Raw genomic sequence first — 18,995 nt, 5'->3', positions numbered from 1 at the left:
GCATGGTCACCTGGCAGGAGCTGTCTCAACTGCCCGTCACTGTGGTCTCAGCGGACCCGTGGACGGTATCCACCCTCTCCCCTCCCCTTCTCTGTGATAATCACCAAGGGCAGTGGGTCCAGGGTAGATGGGGGGGGGAGGGATGTAGAGGAGAGGGTCACAGAGAGACAAGCATGCATTTCAATTCATGTCATATCCTTAGAAAAAGCAGCGACGTAAGCTATGGTTCAGCTAAACTCAGCTGCCTCACAATAAAAGGACAGAAAATTTTATTTCCTTGACACTCAATTCCGAGTGCAATCCCCAAGCCCCTGTGTCCCCATTGCTGGCACTCCAAATCCCCTCGCCCTGCTCTAGTTTTTCCCATAGCACTGATTGACCTCCTGACGTCTTACACAGTTTTTTCATTTATTAGGTTTCTTATCTGGCTCCTCCCACCACGATCTAAGGCACCATGAAAGTAGGGGTTTCTGTCTGTTTTGTTTACTGATACATCCCCAGTGCTTAAAAGAGTGCTTGGCATACAGGAAACACTCAGTTTTCATAGAGTCAGTGAAACCTTCCCTACTTCCATTTCTTTGAAATGGTTCCATTTCCTCTTTAGCTCTCCATATCCAGGTTAATTGCAGACATTTACGCACCTCCACGCTCCCTTCTCTCCAGGTCTGGAACAACTCTAGAGCCAATCTACTGCTGTTACCTGTCCCCGTGTTCTCGATGCAGCCGTACTTGGGCAGGGCACTTAGTTTAATGATGGTGTCACCCTGGAGGCTGTCCTGATCATCAGCAGCAAAGAAATGGTGAAATGAGAGTGGGGCTCTCCCTCCCTCGTCAACCTAAGAAAGAAAAGATTGGAGAGAGTCCTTGGGCGGTTGCACGTAACTGCAGTAAAAGGAACTGAATTGAAAAGAGTTGCCTGGGGTGACCTTCCAGTACCAATTCCACTTCTTCGAGGAGGCAGATCTTCTACGCACAAGATGAGGAATGTTTGAGCTGCTGGGACCGGGCAATCCTTCAGCGCCTCTCGAAGCTACGCTCAGACATGGTGACTTCCGTGTTTCCCTTCAAAGTGGTGCTTCCTTCCATGATGGATCTGGTTGTAAAGCAGCTCTGGCCCATTCTAATCACCTACCTTGGAACAGCTGCACGACAGGATGGCTGCCTTCCTTCCGTATCAATGTTCAAAAGCCCGCAGCTACAGAATGATTCATCCAGTCCTCCCTTGGATACTATGAAGGTAGCTCTGTCCTATAGGAGTTCCCAGCAGGAAGTCCCATTTATCCCATGATAGTGTATGCTTATAGGTGTGCAGGAAGAAAGGGCTCACCATACCTGAAAGCTAGTGCTTATCTTACTGTCAAGGAGGAAAATAAATCGGTTATGAGTAAAAGCAGTTGCTCCAGCTACCTTTTTCCTTTAGGGCCCTGTTTTGTACGCTTACTTTGCAACCTGACCCTAGTGTTTTTTGCTAGCTTGCTGGATATGAAGCCGCTTACTTCTGAATGACTATTGGCTAAATATAGGAAGATCTACAAGTTACAAAGTGGAAGATCACCCTGACTCTGGGAATGGGGAAGGTCAAAATGATTGCCCCGAAGTGTGGACATGAAAAAAAAAATGGGTGGAATATCAGAGCCATTTAGAAACAACTCAGTTTTATGAATTTTCAGTTGTTCAACAAAACCAGGAATCCTGAGTTTTTGGCATTATGGTATGTACGTAGAGCAGTACAAGGAAAGTGAATTAACTTTTATGGAATCCCTACCATGAGCCAGTACTCTACTGGGGCTTTTTAGTGCTACTTTATTAATCATCAGAGTAATCCTTTATGTAACAGGAATAGTAACACTTTAAAAATGAGGAAATTGGGACTTCCCTGGTGGCGCAGTGGTTAAGAATTTGCCTGCCAATGCAGAGGACGCGAGTTCGATCCCTGGTCTGGGAAGATCCCACATGTTGCGGAGCAACTAAGCCCACGCACCACAACTACTGAAGCCCGTGCGCCTAGAGCCCAAGCTCTGCAACAAGAGAAGCCACGCAATGAGAAGCCCGCGCACCACAACAAAGAGTAGCCCCACTCACCGCAACTAGAGAAAGCCCGCGTGCAGCAATGAAGACCCAATGCAACCAAAAATAAATATAAATAAAATAAATAAATTTATAAAAAAAATGAGGAAACTGAGGCTAAGAAAGATTATATAATTGATCCAAGGTCAGTCAGCTAGTAACAGAACTGGCACTTGAATTCAGGTCTAGGTAACTTCATGATCGAGGTACATTATATTTCACCTCCCAACGCCAAGGAGCTGTCAATATTGTTTACAGTGATAAGTATCAACTCCATTTAAGATGGGACCTGGGAGGCTTCCCTGATGGCGCAGTGGCTAAGAATCTGCCTGCCAATGCAGGGGACACAGGTTCGAGCCCTGGTCCAGGAAGATCCCACATGCCGCAGAGCAACTAAGCCCGTGAGCCACAACTACTGAGCCCGCTCACCTAGAGCTCATGCTCCGCAACAAGAGAAGCCACTGCAATGAGAAGCCCGCACACCGCAACGAAGAGTAGCTCCTACTCGCCACAACTAGAGAAAGCCCGCATGCAGCAAGGAAGACCCAATGCAGCCAAAAATACATAAATAAAATAAATTTTAAAAAAAAGGGACCTGGGGACACTGTCCATATCCCTATGTTTTAGTTGCTGCAAACATTAGACTATAAACTCCTCAAAGATACATTCCTACTCCTACTGCTATATACATCTAGCATAGTATACAAAATACTGTACACATCTAGATTTATGTCTGGCACAGAAATACTTGTTGACTAATTAAATAATGTGGATATAATGATTTGATCTTCTGCATGTAATTATTTTCATACTTTTTGAAAAACTGATGCTTGAAAGCCATATGTATCTTGATACTATTGCCTAGATATTTGAGGGGAAGGACTTGACAGCCAATTTAGGTAGAAATCCTTCATTCACACTGCCACAGACTCCTGCTCTCTACAGCACCCACAGTTCATTGATCTGAACTGCTTACGGTGATAAGGTCAGCGAAAGCAATGACTTGGGGTGGATCCTTGACGGGAGTGATCATGATGGTAAACCTCTGATTGTCCAGGCGGTTGTGGTCCAAATCAGAGACAGAGAAGTGGAAGCTGTCAGTAACCAGATGACCACCGGTCTCAAATGCAGCTGAGTACCTACAAAGGCCAAGAGAAGAGCAGAATGAATGAACTACACCAACAGGTCAAGTAAGATGACTGAATCTTTGTTTAACAATGGGGCCAGAAGTAACATAATCTTTCAAGGGAGCTACTGGTTCGTTGCTTACATATTTTAATACAATTTAAACAAATTCTGTCACGTAACACCAGGTGGTTATATACCTAATTTTCTTGTTGTTGATATCTTCCATTGTGAAATTGGAAACCTCTGAGAGTTCTTCCACCTCAGGTCCTGAGGTTCTTAAGAGAGCACCATACACAGGCAGAGAACTTAACTGAATCCAGATCTCTGGGTCGGGGGAAGAGTCATCCTAATTAGGCAAATATGAGGCAAGACATGAATGCACGTTTGCAGGAATCAATATTTCCAGTAAAGATCTCGGGTGCTCCCTTCTCTACTAAATGGAAAAATCTCTTTCCCTTTGTGATAAAGCAACACCATTTAAACAGCATGAAAATCCCAGTATTTATTCCTCCTAAAATGTCTTTTTGATAATGTCTTCTTTGAAGAGTAGCTCAAGATAATAGTGGGAAATGCACTTTAGGTATAGAGCGTAAAACAAAGAGATGCCCTATGGTTACTATAAGAGCCACACAAGGTTTTGTTTTTATTACAAGCATCTAGTGAAGAGCAAAACACAGTCAGAAATATGTCATCCTTCTAGAAACACAGTTGTAGGATTCTTCTAGAGTTTCTAAGAATAGTTTGCTTTTTAGAAACAGGTAAAATTCCACTCTAACATATGATAACAATTTTAAAATTCTGTGAAACAAAGAATGGAAGGTATTTAGCTTAGCCAAGGACTCACTTTAAGTAATATTTAACGTGATAAAAATTTTAGTTTAACAAAAGAATTTAGGAAATTATGGATTTCATTCTACCTAGACCGAACCTATGGATGTTCAACCCCCAAGATGCCCAATATTAACAAAGACCATTTATTTCCCTTTCCTCTGCACTGTTTACTCAGAAATAAAATTGGCTTTCTGTGTTGCTACCTGGACGATAATCGAATGTCTTAATGAACAATTTCTTCTTTCTTCAAGGATATTTTTGGAAATATCTAGGAGGGAGGCAACAACTTCTTGGAAAGATTCCCTGAGTCATTCATCTTTTAGAGCAGCTGGCTGTGAACATGAGAGCACTTAACACTTTACCACAGCAACAATGAAAATAAATATTGCATAGCCAAATGTATTTTCACATGCAAATTTGCATGGCTATGTTGTACAGTTAGTTGAGGTATGAGATCAGGAATACGAGCACGGCTGCCTGGTGATCTGGGGCAGCAGGTTTTAGTCAGCTCTCATTTCTATCCCAGAGACCTTTGTAAGTTGACAGTTCAGAGCGTCAGTGAAAGATCATAGAATTTTCCATATTTCTTCACATCACATGATAACAGCATGGAAGGAATCTCAAATTCATCGAAGCTGCAAAACTTCAGAAAATTTCCCCTAAATTTATACTTTAAAAGTTTCTCTGTTTTTCTACGTGAGTTATCAAATACAATATGCAGGCTTCCAAAAAACTACTTCCTAATTTTACTGTGAGTATCCTCTGAGAGAGAATTTTTAGAAGACAGCCAAGAGTTCTAAGGTATTATCTTCTGAGATGGTGATAAACTACAAGGACAGAGCTCCTGGCTCTTGATTAGAATAAAAAGCTTCTAAATTCCACATTGGTAAATTTGGCAAAGAAATGCAAATTTCATGTCAGGCACAACACAACTTATAATTTTTCAAATCTCAAATGACTGTTGGGTTTGAAACAGTGTGAAATCAGTTGGATTTTTTTTTTTCTGAAAATGCTGTCATAATTTAAAGAAAATTACTATTTTGGGATGTCCAAGATACCGTGGGTGAAAAATTCATAAGAATATAGACTTTGTTCTTATGTAATTTTTCTACTCAAAGACCTTCTCACCCATTTTGTATTCATTCCCTTTTTCATTTTCTTTTTATTATTTATACATTTATTGACCCAACATTCAACAAAGGACTAGAACTCTGATGATTAACATTTATGTATGAGCTCCTCTTTTACCCTGTCCCTGGGCCTACCATCACCCTGGATCTTGTTTCTTACTTCTTTGAATTTCTTGATATAGTTTGATATAGTATTATAAAGTAGCTTCAGTTTATTTTTAACTTAAGAAAAGGGAGTTAGACACTCCTCTTGTGGAATTTATTTTTCTTTTTACTCAGTAGCAGACTGCTAAGGTCCATTAATGTTGTTCTGTGCAGCTATAGTTCATGTGTTTTGAGTGTTCTCTAATATTCCATAGAGTAAGTACACCACAAGATATCCTGTTGATGCTGATGGACATTTGGCTTATTTCAATTTTTTTGCTATTATAAACAGACTACTGTTACAAATAGTATTGCTATAAACATTCTTGTATATATTCTTGTGAATATCTTGTGTACCTATGAAAGTGCCTCTTGAATAGGAATCTAGGAGAGGAACAATTAGGGTATATGAACATTCATCCTCACAAGACAAGGCCAAATTCTTTCCCAGAGTGGTTGTTCCAATTTACAGTTCCATTAGCAAAGAACCTCCTGTAGATCTATTTCCTCTCCAACATTTGGTATTTTCATACTTTAAAATTTTTGCCAATTGAATTGGTATTAAATGGTATATAGTCTTAATTTGTTTTCCCTGATGTCTAAAAAGGTGAATGTCTCTCCTTATGTTTATTGGCCCTATGGGTTCCTCTTCTGAAATTCCTGCTGATGTCTTCTATTCATTTTGCAAATGGATTATCTTTTTCTTCTTGATTTGCAGACGTTCTTTATATTTTCTTTGTTATTTTTGGTTATATGTGTTGTAAATATCTTTTTCCAACTTGTAACTTGTTTGTTTTTTTGTATTTATGGTGTTTGGGAGAACATAAATTTAATTTTAATATAGTCAAATTTATCAATTTTTTCTTTATAGTTAGCACTTTTTGTTTCTAGTTTAAGAAATTCTTCCTTTTCCCAATATCATGAAAATATTCACCTATATCCTATAAAGAATTGTACACTTTTACTTATGACACTTAAGTACTTGATTTGCTATAGTTAATATCTGTGTAGGGTATGAGGTAGCAGTAGTCTTTTTTTAACATATGAATAGTAATTTTGTGCAGATTCATGTTTTAAATAGTTTCTCCTGTTTCCATTGATCTGGCTTGCTATAGCTGTTTTATATTACAGTCCCAAGTGTGGGTCTGTTTCTGGACTCTCTAGTATATACCAGTGTATATTGCTTTAAACAGTGCAGGTTTATAATGAATCCTGATACCTACCAGGGCAAGCCCCTGCCCTCCTGTCATTCGTTTTCAGAATTTTGGCCCTTTGTTTTTCCTTCTATATTGTAGAATCAGCTTATCAAGATCATAAAAAGTCCACCGGGCTTTTGATTGGCACTCGATTGAATGGAAAGATCACTTGTGGGAGAATTGCTATCTCTTTGATACTAAATCTTCCTATTCGTGAATATGGCGTATCTTGTCATTTATTTAGTGCTTTTTAAACGTCTGCCAATTAAGTATTACAATTTTCCCTGTAGAAGTATTGTCTTTTTTTTGTTAGATTTAGTCCAAAGAATATAATTTTTGTGATGCTATTATAAGTGGTATCATCTTTTTAGTTACACTTACTGGCTATTTTTGCTTATGAATAGAAATGCTATCGTTCTGTTGACCTTCTATCTGGCCCCCTGGTAAATTCTCCTTTTATTTCTAAAGCTTTGTCAAGAGACTCCTTTAAATTTTCTTTATAGTCAGTCATAGCATCAATTTTGTTACATTTATACCTAATATGTGTTAAGTAATATTATTATAGATGGTATCTTATTTTGAATTAGTGTATTTTTGGCTGGTGCATAGAAATCTATTAGCTATTTAAGATTAATCTTATATCATCCTCTCCATATTACAAATGAGAAAACTGAGCCCTAGGGAGTTTAGTGACTTGTCAAGGGTTATTATGCTAGTAAAAGTGATGAGCTTAGATTAGAACCCATTCATTCTAACTATAAAACCCATACCCTTCCTTACTTGTTTTCTTGCAGTACATAACAAATTGTGTATAGGAAACCACCATTAAGAAGCAAATCACACAGAATCCCATTTTTGCCTTTTGCCTCTCCTGACATCACTTAACCCTCTTGCAGTTCATGATACTCTAATTAAGAACAGGCTCACCTGTTCCTATCTTTTCATATTCTGCTCCATTTATGACCAGGGTTTCAGATGGCTTTTCCAACTTTTCTGGATGTTCACAGCAAACTCACTAACTATGAATGTCTAGAAAAATCTTCCCCATGACATTAAATACAAAACTCTTCTACAACCCTCAGAGAAAGTTAGTGTATAACTTAGCTAAGTCTTTAAAATATGCTACGCTTTCAGTGAGCTAGGATAATTCTTTTGGAGTCTTTCCGCTCTAATGGGTAAATTCACATTCAATCAATTTCTGAAAATACATGTTCAGTTGCCAATGGGCTTGCATTTTGAACTGCAGCTTATAATATGCAGTTGACAGGAAGGAACTGCTCCTGCAATCCTATTTTGGTCTGTCAAACATTTTTCAAGCCTTGGTGATCTACTGATTAAATCTGTATACATACATTTTTATGAATTCGTGTTTCATAAGATTCAAAAGACCATAACCTATGGTAAGAATCACCCGTTAATTAAAAAACAAAATCAAAGGTGTTCTGAAACTATACTAGACCCATGAGAAGAATCAGGGTGGAACGCTGTTTCCCATAATTTTAAAAAAGACAATTTTAGGGGAAAATCTGTGCAAAAGCAATTGAAGCAATTGTTCCCAGGCCAATGCTTCATCTTAATGCTACTATTCAGGACTAGATTTTATAGCCAGACTATTCAGCTCAGAAAAGGATTACTTAAAACTATATAGTGTTTTTTTTTTTAAAAGGCCAGGTTATTGGTGGAAATTTTAAGATTAGCGAAGGAAAAATTCAATACTAAGAATGATTACCATTCAGACAATTATTCTTATTTTCAGCATATTTGTCAAAACTACTCATTATTATTTTTACATGGAGAGTTCACATCTGTTTACAGCATACTTAAATGAAAAATAAAAGTAATTATCCTCATTATCCTTAGCTCCAGAGGTAAAGTCAAGGAAAGAGGATGAGTTTAATTTAGCCAGGATCACTTATCAAATTAAGGTCAGATTGATGGAAAAAACAACAACAGAGTTCCTGAATCTACCCTTAGTCCCCAAACCACACTGCTTCTCTTGGGACACTGGATGGAGGGTGAGTCAGTAATCCTGCCACAGGAGCATACCAGCATTCTGTCCAGGGCTGGACCTGAGACAGACGCTGGTGAACAGCAGGCTTTCTCTCAGAAAAGTGCGCCCTGAAATACCATTACTTATTAGTCACTGGCCAGGTAAATTCTTCTAAAATGCTCTTCTCCTAAAATTCCCATTTGAAATATTATCGATGGAGCTTAAAATATGGGGACTTGGGCTTTTTGACACTGGCACTATTTCCAGGCGACAATCACCCATCCCTACAAATAGGGATTTCATCAACATTCTGCTCATTCACTTGTCTGCTTGGGAGACAGTGGGAGCAGCTGCAATAAAGAGTGTAACTATTCCTAAGAGTAGAATGATAGGGAAGGGGAGAAAAAAGTTCTTTTATGGCCATATGCCTGATGGCCCAAATATTCAGCCATGGCATCCCTTTCTAGTCCGCCTAGTCAGAGGGTGCAGTGGACAAAAAGACAAACAGAAGAACTTACAACGTAAGCAAGATGTGACCTAGTGATTATAGTTGTGCTTTTACTGGCAACGGTGATGCTCAGAGAGGCGCCAGCAGCCAGCCGAGGCCCCCGGGCCTCAGACAGTGACACCTCCACCCTCACATCCACTGTTGCTGCTGAGATGCCATCTGTAACTGAGATCTCCATGCTGTCCTCCCGGGCAGAGGATCCATCGTGTAGATACTGCAGAACATTTTTCTCTACATCCTCATATGTGAAAGTGTCACCTTTCAAGAATAAAACAAATTGCAAAAAAAACAATTACTTCTGGGAGTAACGCTTTTCATTTCCATAACACCTTTGTTCTCAGGATTTCAAAGTACATATAGGATCATAAACTCTGGGAGCTGTAAGTTAATTAGTCCAACCACCTACCCAATATAAGATTCCCTTTATACTACCCTTGCAAAAGGGTTATTCAGCCTGTCCTTCAACACGGCTCAAGGTGGGAGCCTCACTATTTTACAAGGGAGCTACTTCCACTAACGATAGCTGTAAAATTCTTTTAAGTTTTTAATCATGTTGAGCCAAAATCTGCCTCTAAGCTTCACTCATCACTCTTCGTTCTAGAGAATAAAGAACATGCCTCTGTTCTTTATGATAGCCCTTCTAGAATCTAATCTTGATACTGAAGATTTACTGAAAAAGTTAAGAAGGTAAATTCTGCTAGACAAACCTGTAAGAGATCTTTGTTCTAATTGAGAACATAAGGTTTTTTTAAATTAAAAAACACTTAGAGGGCTTCCCTGGTGGCGCAGTGGTTGAGAGTCCGCCTGCCGATGCAGGGGACACGGGTTCGTGCCCTGGTCTGGGAAGATCCCACATGCTGCGGAGCGGCTGGGCCAGTGAGCCATGGCCGCTGAGCCTGCGCGTCCGGAGCCTGTGCTCCGCAACAGGAGAGGCCACAACAGTGAGAGGCCCGCATAACGCAAAAAAAAAAAAAAAAAAAACACTTAGAAATTGAAAAATATATTTAAAGTTAGAAACCTAAACTGTGTAGGTCTAGAGTACTAACTTGTGTTAGATCTGATAGGTGTGGTGTGAAAAAAAATGTCAAGGTCATAAATGTTTAAGAAAAATAGGTTTAAACAAAATTTAAAATAAAAATTTTTTAAACAGCAAGATTCATTAGAATTCTAGAATCTCCAATATTCAACATTAAAGTTTATCGAAATTATTTGGTCATAGACCCCTTTTTATGAGAAATTCTACTTAGTGCCATGGGTCCCAATGATTCCATGAGCACAACTGAGGAACTGGTTTTCTTGGATGTTTTATTCAATTCTATTTCTTCATAGATTATTGACTGCCATAATTGATGTTATGTAATGAAACAAAATAATTTATTTATTCTTTGTATTCATCTTCTAAGCCTTCTCTTTCAACATTGTGTTAATGTGATTTACTGGTGCTAATGGTAATGTGCCTAAAAAAAGTAATAAAACTAATAATTTACAAAAATCTTTAGAACTCGTATATTAATTACACAAATATAGGTTAAATATAATGGTAAAGAAACGGGGCTATGAGTGTTATGCTCCTAACATAGTTCCCTTAGGATGCCTGAAATTTATCTTTTTTTTTTAACATCTTTATTGGAGTATAATTGATTTACAATGGTGTGTTAGTTTCTGCTTTATAACGAAGTGAATCAGCTATACATATACATATATCCCATATCTCCTCCCTCTTGCATCTCTTTCCCACCCTCCCTATCCCACCCCTCTAGGTGGTCACAAAGCACTGAGCTGATCTCCCTGTGCTATACGGCTGCTTCCCACTAGCTATCTATTTTACATTTGGTAGTGTATATATGTCCACGCCACTCTCTCACTTCATCCCAGCTTACCCTTCCCCCTCCCCGTGTCCTCAAGTCCATTCTCTACATCTGCGTCTTTATTTCTGTCCTGCCCCTAGGTTCTTCATAACCCCCCCTTTTTTTTTTCAGGTTCCATATATATGTGTTAGCATACGGTACTTTTTTTTCTCTTTCTGACTTACTTCACTCTGTATGACAGACTCTAGGTCTACCCACCTCACTAAAATAACTCAATTTCGTTTCTTTTTATGGCTAATATTCCATTGTATATATGTGCCACATCTTCTTTATCCATTCATCTGTTGATGGACACTTAGGTTGCTCCACGTCCTGGCTATTTATTGTAAGCAGAGCTGCAATGAACATTGTGGTACATGACTCTTTCTGAATTATGGTTTTCTCAGGGTATATGCCCAGTAGTGGGATTGCTGGGTCATATGGTAGTTCTATTTTTAGTTTTCTAAGGAACCTCCATTCTGTTCTCCATAGTGGCTGTATCATTTACATTCTCACCAACAGTGCAAGAGGGTTCCCTTTTCTCCACACCCTCTCCAGCATTTGTTGTTTGTAGATTTTTTCATGATGGCCATTCTGACTGGTGTGAGGTGATACCTCATTGTAGTTTTGATTTGCATTTGTCTAATGATTAATGATGTTGAGCATTCTTTCATGTGTTTGTTGGCGATCTGTATTATCTTCTTTGGAGAAATGTCTATTTAGGTCTTCTGCCCATTTTTGGATTGGGTTGTTTGTTTTTTTGATATTGAGCTGCATGAGCTGCTTGTAAATTTTGGAGATTAATCCTTTGTCACTTGCTTCGTTTGTCAATATTTTCTCCCATTCTGAGGGTTGTCCTTTCATCTTGTTTATGGTTTCCTTTGCTGTGCAGAAGCTTTTAAGTCAGAAATCTATCTTAATGATACTTCTTTTGTTCAGTAATTTTTTTAAAAATCTGCCTTTGTGACTCCTAAGTGCCTATTTGTTGCTCTTACAAATTCAATGTACCTTCAAGTTCAAAGATTTGACACCCCCTCTCTGCAGAGATATTCAGAAGAATATTATTTTATTATTATAATATATTATTACATGCCTATTAGGAATTATATAAATGTTTTGAGAAAGTACAGATTGTCAGAATAAGTATACAGCATCCCAAGGTGACAACTTTGAAAGGGATAATAGTCACTTCAATATATGAGATCCGACTATTAAAAATTAGATTTAGTTGTGTTCTTTGCACTATTCTGTACTTCCTAAACAATCAGTATGTATTATTCTTTATAATCAGGGAAAGCGCAGTAAGTATTATTTTGGAAAGCTGGGCACATTACCACCCTTTTTTAGTGGGTGAAGAAACATGTAGTTTACACTCTCAGAGTCACAGTGCTTAAAATATTGTGAAGATTCACATACCAAAATAAGGAAGACAAATTTATCTCCATGAACAGACCATGGGAAGCTGACAACTCATGTAAGGTCGTTCTAAATGCATTTACTCCAGGTTTCAGAAATCAACAAATTTTACCTACAACTTGAGGAAATAGCTTCATAGTTTTGGGGTGTGGGTAGCGGTACAGAGAAAGAAGTCCCAGATACTTCAGCCAATGGACTAAACACTAAAGGTTTTTCCTTTCTACGTATCTCTTTATAGTTTATCCCACAATGTTGCTTTACTTCTTGTCTGAGACATAAAACCGACTGCAATGCGAGAACAATATTCTGTGATAACATATATGAGAAAAGAGTCTAAAAGAGAACGAATATATTTATACATATAACTGAATCACTTTGCTGTACACCTGAAACTAACACAACATTGTAAATCAGCTATACTACAATAAAATTAAAATATTAAAAAAAAAAAAAAAAAGAAATCCAAGCAGGCCAACGACAGAGTGAGCAGCTACCTGAGGCCATGGGCCCTGGGAACCCAGCTGTGTACTTAAGGAGCACGCCATGCTGGGGAGGTTTCCGGAGCTCAAAGAGGAGTTCTTCAGGCACTGTCTCCGTGTCTCTTACTACCAACTGAAGTCCTGCAGTCAGGAGAATAGAGCATGGTGAGAAGATGTGTACATTAACAACTGTATACTCTGGATACAGTAAAGCCCCAGGCCAGGCTGGAAGCCATATTGTGGGTAATCTGATGGTTAGAAGAAAGTGCTGTCTAATTTGAATCAACCACAAAAAAGAGTGAAAACTTGATAATACAGTCAGTTCCCAAATTACAAGTAGGTTCTTCCAAAAGTTAACTTACTAGTAGGTAGTTCTGAATTCAGAATACCTTTTTTCTTCCATACAAATGAGGGAATGGTAGCCCATGAAAAGGTCAGTCCTGACTGACCAGGTAGGTTTTCTTCGAGAAAATACTCTAAGAAATTGTGTTTGCTTTTCATCATTTCTTCCCTTCTCCTTTCTCTGAATCTACAGAAGAGCCAAGTTATTTTAACAATGGCTACTCTGGCCATCACTGACATGAGAAGGAGTGGGGCAAAAGGGACAGTCATCTTTGTATCTGTGGCTTGTTTATAGGTTGGATGATAAGTAATTTTAGGCCAATACCCACCCATATGTAGGAACTGGATAAGGATGTGTAGAGCACAGCTTACAAAAATCACAATACTATTCGCTCTTAAGATGTCCTTGGTAAAAGAATAAACTTCTAAAAAGTAAGTATACTAATAGGTAAATAAAATCACATATAAAACACTTGGGACAACTCTAACTCTTCACAGCTTCTGAAGGTTATGGTGACTTGTCACTCCTACTGTTACTCTTTACTTTCTAAAGAGAAAACAAGAGCAGTCATTGAAACCACTTCCCTCTCTTCTCTTCTCTGCTCTGTGTTACTTTATATTTTAGTGATGGCAACAAATCAAACTCCTAGAGACTGGAAAGTAAATTCTGTGTTGTATTCCATCACTGAGCATTGGCTTCTGAAGGGTTTATTTCCTTCTCTCCATGCTGCTTCCATATGCGTGGAAATGGGCAGAGGGATGGCTATGGATGAGATGCCTGCAACTTCTGGAAGAGAAGGTCACTACTTTTTGGTAACCATGAAGAGATTTATACAGGGACTGTTACTGAAATATGGTTCCATTTCCAAAGCCATGTTTCTTTCAGGTTCCCAGTTCTTACCTATGGAAGTGCTGCCTCCTGGGCTGACTTTAAGCAGTGGAGCTGTAACCTGGAACACTGGCGGGTGCCAATCAATGCGAAGTAAGTGAACGGTGAGGGCCATCTCTGGACTTGTGTGCCCTCCATCCGAAACTAGAAAGAGTACACACACACACACACACACACACATCAGTTTGTAGTCTGGTCACCTGTAGGCTAGTTCTATAAATATGTAGCCAGAAGCTTTTTTAGATTACCTTAACACTTTGAAAAGATGCTTATAAATAGAAAATGTAAGCAAGCAAGATACTGTGAGCTATTCTACAAAGCTCTTTCTACTGAATAACAAAAAAGCTAAAACCATAACAACAGTCATTCTAAGAAGCAACTTTCACAACAAGGTGATACTGACAAATATTAGTGGAAGGGAAAGTAATACAAAATATGCACTCTTAGGTGATGCTGGTATAAGCTTTTATTTATGGAGTATTTTAGATTCAATTCATTCTTCCAATGTTCCAGAGAAATAGTTTTTCTTGGGATATCTCTGTTAGAAATGATGTCTGTCTCATTATAAGATAATTATTTAAAAGGATAGAAAATGTCTACACAGATAATTCTAATGTCATTTGTTTGGAAGTAAGCAGACCCATTTTTACCTAGTCGTTATGCACAATGCAATAAATGGAAGAGTACCTTTGTGAATAAAACATTGACCTTAAGATTTTATTCCCCTGGATTACCTGACATCCAAGTGAGCACTGATCACTGGAGAGAAATGAAAGCAGATTTGCCAGACCCTTGATTCTTATTTCCACTTTCCTATATCTTAACATGCCTTCCCTTCTCTAAAAGCCAGGTTTGGAGGAACACCTGCACCACCCACTCATTGATCTATTTATCTGCAGTGCCTATTGAGAAAACTGCACTGTTGATATTTTAAACGTGTGGTATGCTTATACATGGGTTGGTTACAAGAAACAGGTTTCCTTCACTACTTTCTTGTGGACTTAGTTAACAAGTCAGTAGGAATCTGACCTCTACTTCAGCCAAGTGAACCATCACTTAGTGACTCCTGGTGATGATTCCAACAGGTTTTAGGTTTGTCTTTTCCTTGAGAACACGTCTAAAAGATATGGTTGAATTTTATAAGGTGCATTCCATGTCCTAGAGAAGTCCAGAAATAGCCCTACTGAAGGAGAGAAGATAGTATCCCTGTGAGAATGAAGGTTTCATGGCTCTGGTCATTCGGTCAAATGTCAAAGTTACTGTATCTGCTTCTTTGTGCTCAATCTTTTGTGCTCTCTGGATAGTCAGAGGTAGGGACCAATGATTCTTAACTTTTGGGAGTTTGAAGACAAAAGTACAAACTTTTCCATAAATTTCAGTGGATTCAGGATTCTCTGAAGTCCCTGGAATCTAAGTTAAGAAGTCCCTTTATTAAATAAAAATAAATGATTGCAAAATACAATTCTATCTTTTTAATGTTTTACATTGATTTTATTTTTAAGTGTGGGGGGGCACCTCAGGGAGTCTTCACCATCCTTACCTTACAGAAGAGGAAAGGAAAGGCCCTAAAACTTAAACAGCTTTGGTCATATCGCACAGCTGTTGGTGTGACCAAGGTATATCCTTGTCTCTATAAGTAAAGTGAGGAAAGCTGTTTTCTGGTACATGTAACATAACAACAAAATATACCATGAGGGTGAAGTGCTTTGCAAGCAAACATAGGAACTTATAATCAAAATTTAGTAATTACATGTCTAGCCCTCTCTTTAAGCAACGTTTTTGATTTCTCTGAGAAATAGTCAAACTGCCTCTTTGGTCAGATGCCTCCTGCAGGCACCATTCACCCTGTGTGTTTTCCTCACTCTGGATGGTTCTGTAGAGCATCTGTGCTTGTCTTGAGCAGTCAGGTCAGGAATATCAGTTTGCTGTCTCAGTTTAGCTGATTAACCAAATGAGCGGTTCTCCCTCATTCCATGGGTTAATGTCAGGGCTTGGGTTTCTCGCTGCCTTAGTTCATTATGTGTCCAAGTTAAATTTTTCTCTCACAAAACTCTGCTAAAAGAGATGGCTTCTTTCCTACCAGATTCCAAAAGTTTTTCTCTTTCAAAAAAAAAGGAACCTCTTATACCTTTCACAACAGTCAACTCAAAATGGATCATAGAACTAAATGTAAGCCACAAAACTACAAACTCTTAGATGATAACATAGTAAAAAACTTAATGACCTTGGGTATGGTGATACCTTTTTAGATATGACACCAAAGACACGATTCATGAAAAAAATAATTGATAAGCTGGATTTCATTAAATTTAAAAACTTCTGCTCTGTGAAAGAAAATGTCAAGAGAATGAAAGGACAAGCCACAGTCTGGGAAAAAATATTTGCAAAAGACACAACTGATAAAGGCCTCTTATCCAAAATGTATACGGAACTCTTAAAACTCAACAATAAGAAAAACCCAATTAGAAAATAGACTGAAAACCTCAACAAATACCTCACCAAAGAGGAAACAAATGGCAAATAAGCATACGAAAATATGCCCATCATGATATGTCAGCAAATAATTGCAAATTAAAACAACAATAATATCCTACTGTGCACCAATTATAATGGGCAAAATTTGGAACACTGACAACACCAAATGCTTATAAGGATGTAGAGCAAAAGGAGCTCTCATATATTGCTAGTGGGAATGCAAAATGGTTCAGCAACTTTGGAAGACAGTTTGGGTGGTTCTTATAAAACTAGACATACTCTCACTATACATACAATTCAGCAGTTGCACTCCTTGGGGTATTTACCCAGAGGAGTTGAAAACTTAGGTCTACACAAAAAACCTGCACACAGATGTTTATAGTAGCTTTATTCATAATTGCCAAAACTTGGAAGCAGCCCAAGATGTCCTTTAGTAGATGAATGGATAAACTATGGTACAGCTGGACCATGGAATATTATTCAACACTAAAAATAAATGAGCTACCAAGCTATGAAAAGAAGGAGGAATCTTAAATGCATATTACTAAGTGAAAGAAGCCAACCTGAAAAGGCTACATATTGTATGAGTACAACTATATGATATTCTGAAAAGGGTAAAACTATGGAAGACAATAAAAATAGTGGTTGCCAAAGGTGGGGGGAGGTGAATAGGCAGAGCACAGAACATTTTTAGGGCAGTGAAAATATTCTGTATGATATTATAATGATGGAAATGCCATATGGCAAAAATGCCATATCTTGGTCTAAACCCATAGTATGCACAACACAAAGAGTGAACTCTAGAGCAAACTGGACTTTGGGTGATTATGATGTGTAAATGTAGATTTATCCTTGGTAAAAAGTGTACCATTCTAGTGAGTGATGTTGATAATTGGAGAGGCTATGCTATGCATATGTTGGGGCAGGGGGTATGCGGAAAATGTCTGTACCTTCCTCTCACTTTAAAAAAATTTTTTTATTTATTTATTTTGGCTGCACGGGGTCATAGTTGTGGCATGTGGGACCTTTAGTTGTGGCATGCAGGAATCTTTTAGTTGCAGCACGTGGACTTCTTAGCTGTGGCATGCATATGGGATCTAGTTCCCCGACCAGGGATCGAACCCATGCCCCCTGCATTGGGAGCACGGAGTCCCACCCACTGGACCACCAGGGAAGTCTCCTTCCTCTCAATTTTGTTGTAAACCTAAAACTGCTCTAAAAAATTAAGTCCATAATATATATTTTTTTAAATCACTCAACAGTAAAAAAAAGAACCTCAGGCAGAAACAAGATAAATTAATTTAAGGTCGACCCAAGGTCCATTTCCTTTACTCTGTATAATAGGTTCATGGATCATTTAACTTAAAGTCCTGGAGAAGGTTAATAGTTAACCCCTTCACCTATTCAAGCTTTTGGGTAAGTACTGAGGCTTGGAAACCAAACTGGCACACTACCATGATACTTGTTTTGCATGACCATAACACATACAGACAGACTAAATATCTCATACTCAGAGTCAGAAACTTGTATTAAAATCCTGGTTCTACTGCTTACCAGGTTCGGACATGAACAGATTACTACTCTAATGACCCTTAGTTTCCTCAGCTTTCAAATGTTAAAATAAAACCTGTCCTTACAATATTGTTATTAGGATTAAATAAGACAACTTATATTGTAAATTGTTTTGTAAAATGTAAACTGCTATAATCTGTTGTATCTTATTACCGATGTATGAATTATCTAGAAGTCTGTCACTAGAAATGAGCTGATACTAGGTTCTTTTCAACAATGACAGAACACTAGAAAAGGAAATAAAAGACAGCTAAATCAGAAAGAAAGAAATAAAACTGTCACTATTTGCAGATAACATGATATTATATATAGAAAACCCTAAGGAGTCCACCAAAAACCAAGAGAACAAATGAATTCAGTACAGTTGCAGAATGCGAAATCAATACATAAAAATCCGCTGCATTTCTATACACTAATAATAAACCAGTAGAAAGAGAAATTAAGAAAATAATCCCATTTACAATTGCATCAAAAAGAATAAAATACCTAGGGATAAATTTAACCAGGAAGTGAAAGACCTGTACAATGAAAACTGTATGACATTGATGAAAGAAACTGAAGACACAAATAAATGGAAAGATATTCCACACTCATGGATTAGAAGACTTAATATTGTCAAAACGACCATAGTACCCAAAGCAATCTCCAAATTCAGTGCAATCTCTATCAAAATTCCAATGGCATTTTCCACAAAAATTAGACAAACAATCCTAAAATTTGTATGGAACTACAAAAAAACCCCCAAATAGCCAAGCAGTCTTGAGAAAGAAGAACAAAGCTGGAGGCATCATGAGCCCTGATTTCAAACTGTACTCCAAATTTACAGTAATCAAAACAGTATGGTATTGGCATAAAAACAGATATATAGCTCAAAGGAACAGAATAGAGAGCCCACAGATATCAGGTCAATTAACTTATGAAAAAGAACAAAGACTATAAAATGGGGAAAGAACAGTCTCTTCAAGATATGGTGTTAAGAAA

General features: G+C 38.1%; 1 protein-coding gene across 1 annotated transcript in view; it reads right to left on the bottom strand.

Moving 5' to 3' along the window:
• The window catches only part of FRAS1 (Fraser extracellular matrix complex subunit 1), a 446,975-nt gene that overhangs the window by 89,412 nt on the left and 338,568 nt on the right, over window positions 1–18,995 (bottom strand). The window contains exons 36-41 of the mRNA XM_060093094.1: window positions 13,980–14,111; window positions 12,752–12,877; window positions 9,005–9,252; window positions 3,393–3,541; window positions 3,044–3,206; window positions 701–836 (exon numbers count right to left, since the gene is read on the bottom strand). Coding sequence (XP_059949077.1) covers window positions 701–836; window positions 3,044–3,206; window positions 3,393–3,541; window positions 9,005–9,252; window positions 12,752–12,877; window positions 13,980–14,111 — 954 coding nt within the window. The remainder of the gene's footprint in view (window positions 1–700; window positions 837–3,043; window positions 3,207–3,392; window positions 3,542–9,004; window positions 9,253–12,751; window positions 12,878–13,979; window positions 14,112–18,995) is intronic.

The sequence above is a fragment of the Mesoplodon densirostris genome, chromosome 1 (assembly GCF_025265405.1).
Source record: "Mesoplodon densirostris isolate mMesDen1 chromosome 1, mMesDen1 primary haplotype, whole genome shotgun sequence".
Taxonomy (NCBI): domain Eukaryota; kingdom Metazoa; phylum Chordata; class Mammalia; order Artiodactyla; family Ziphiidae; genus Mesoplodon; species Mesoplodon densirostris.
Note: the sequence above shows the minus strand (reverse complement) of the source record. Positions and strands in the feature narration are given on the sequence as shown.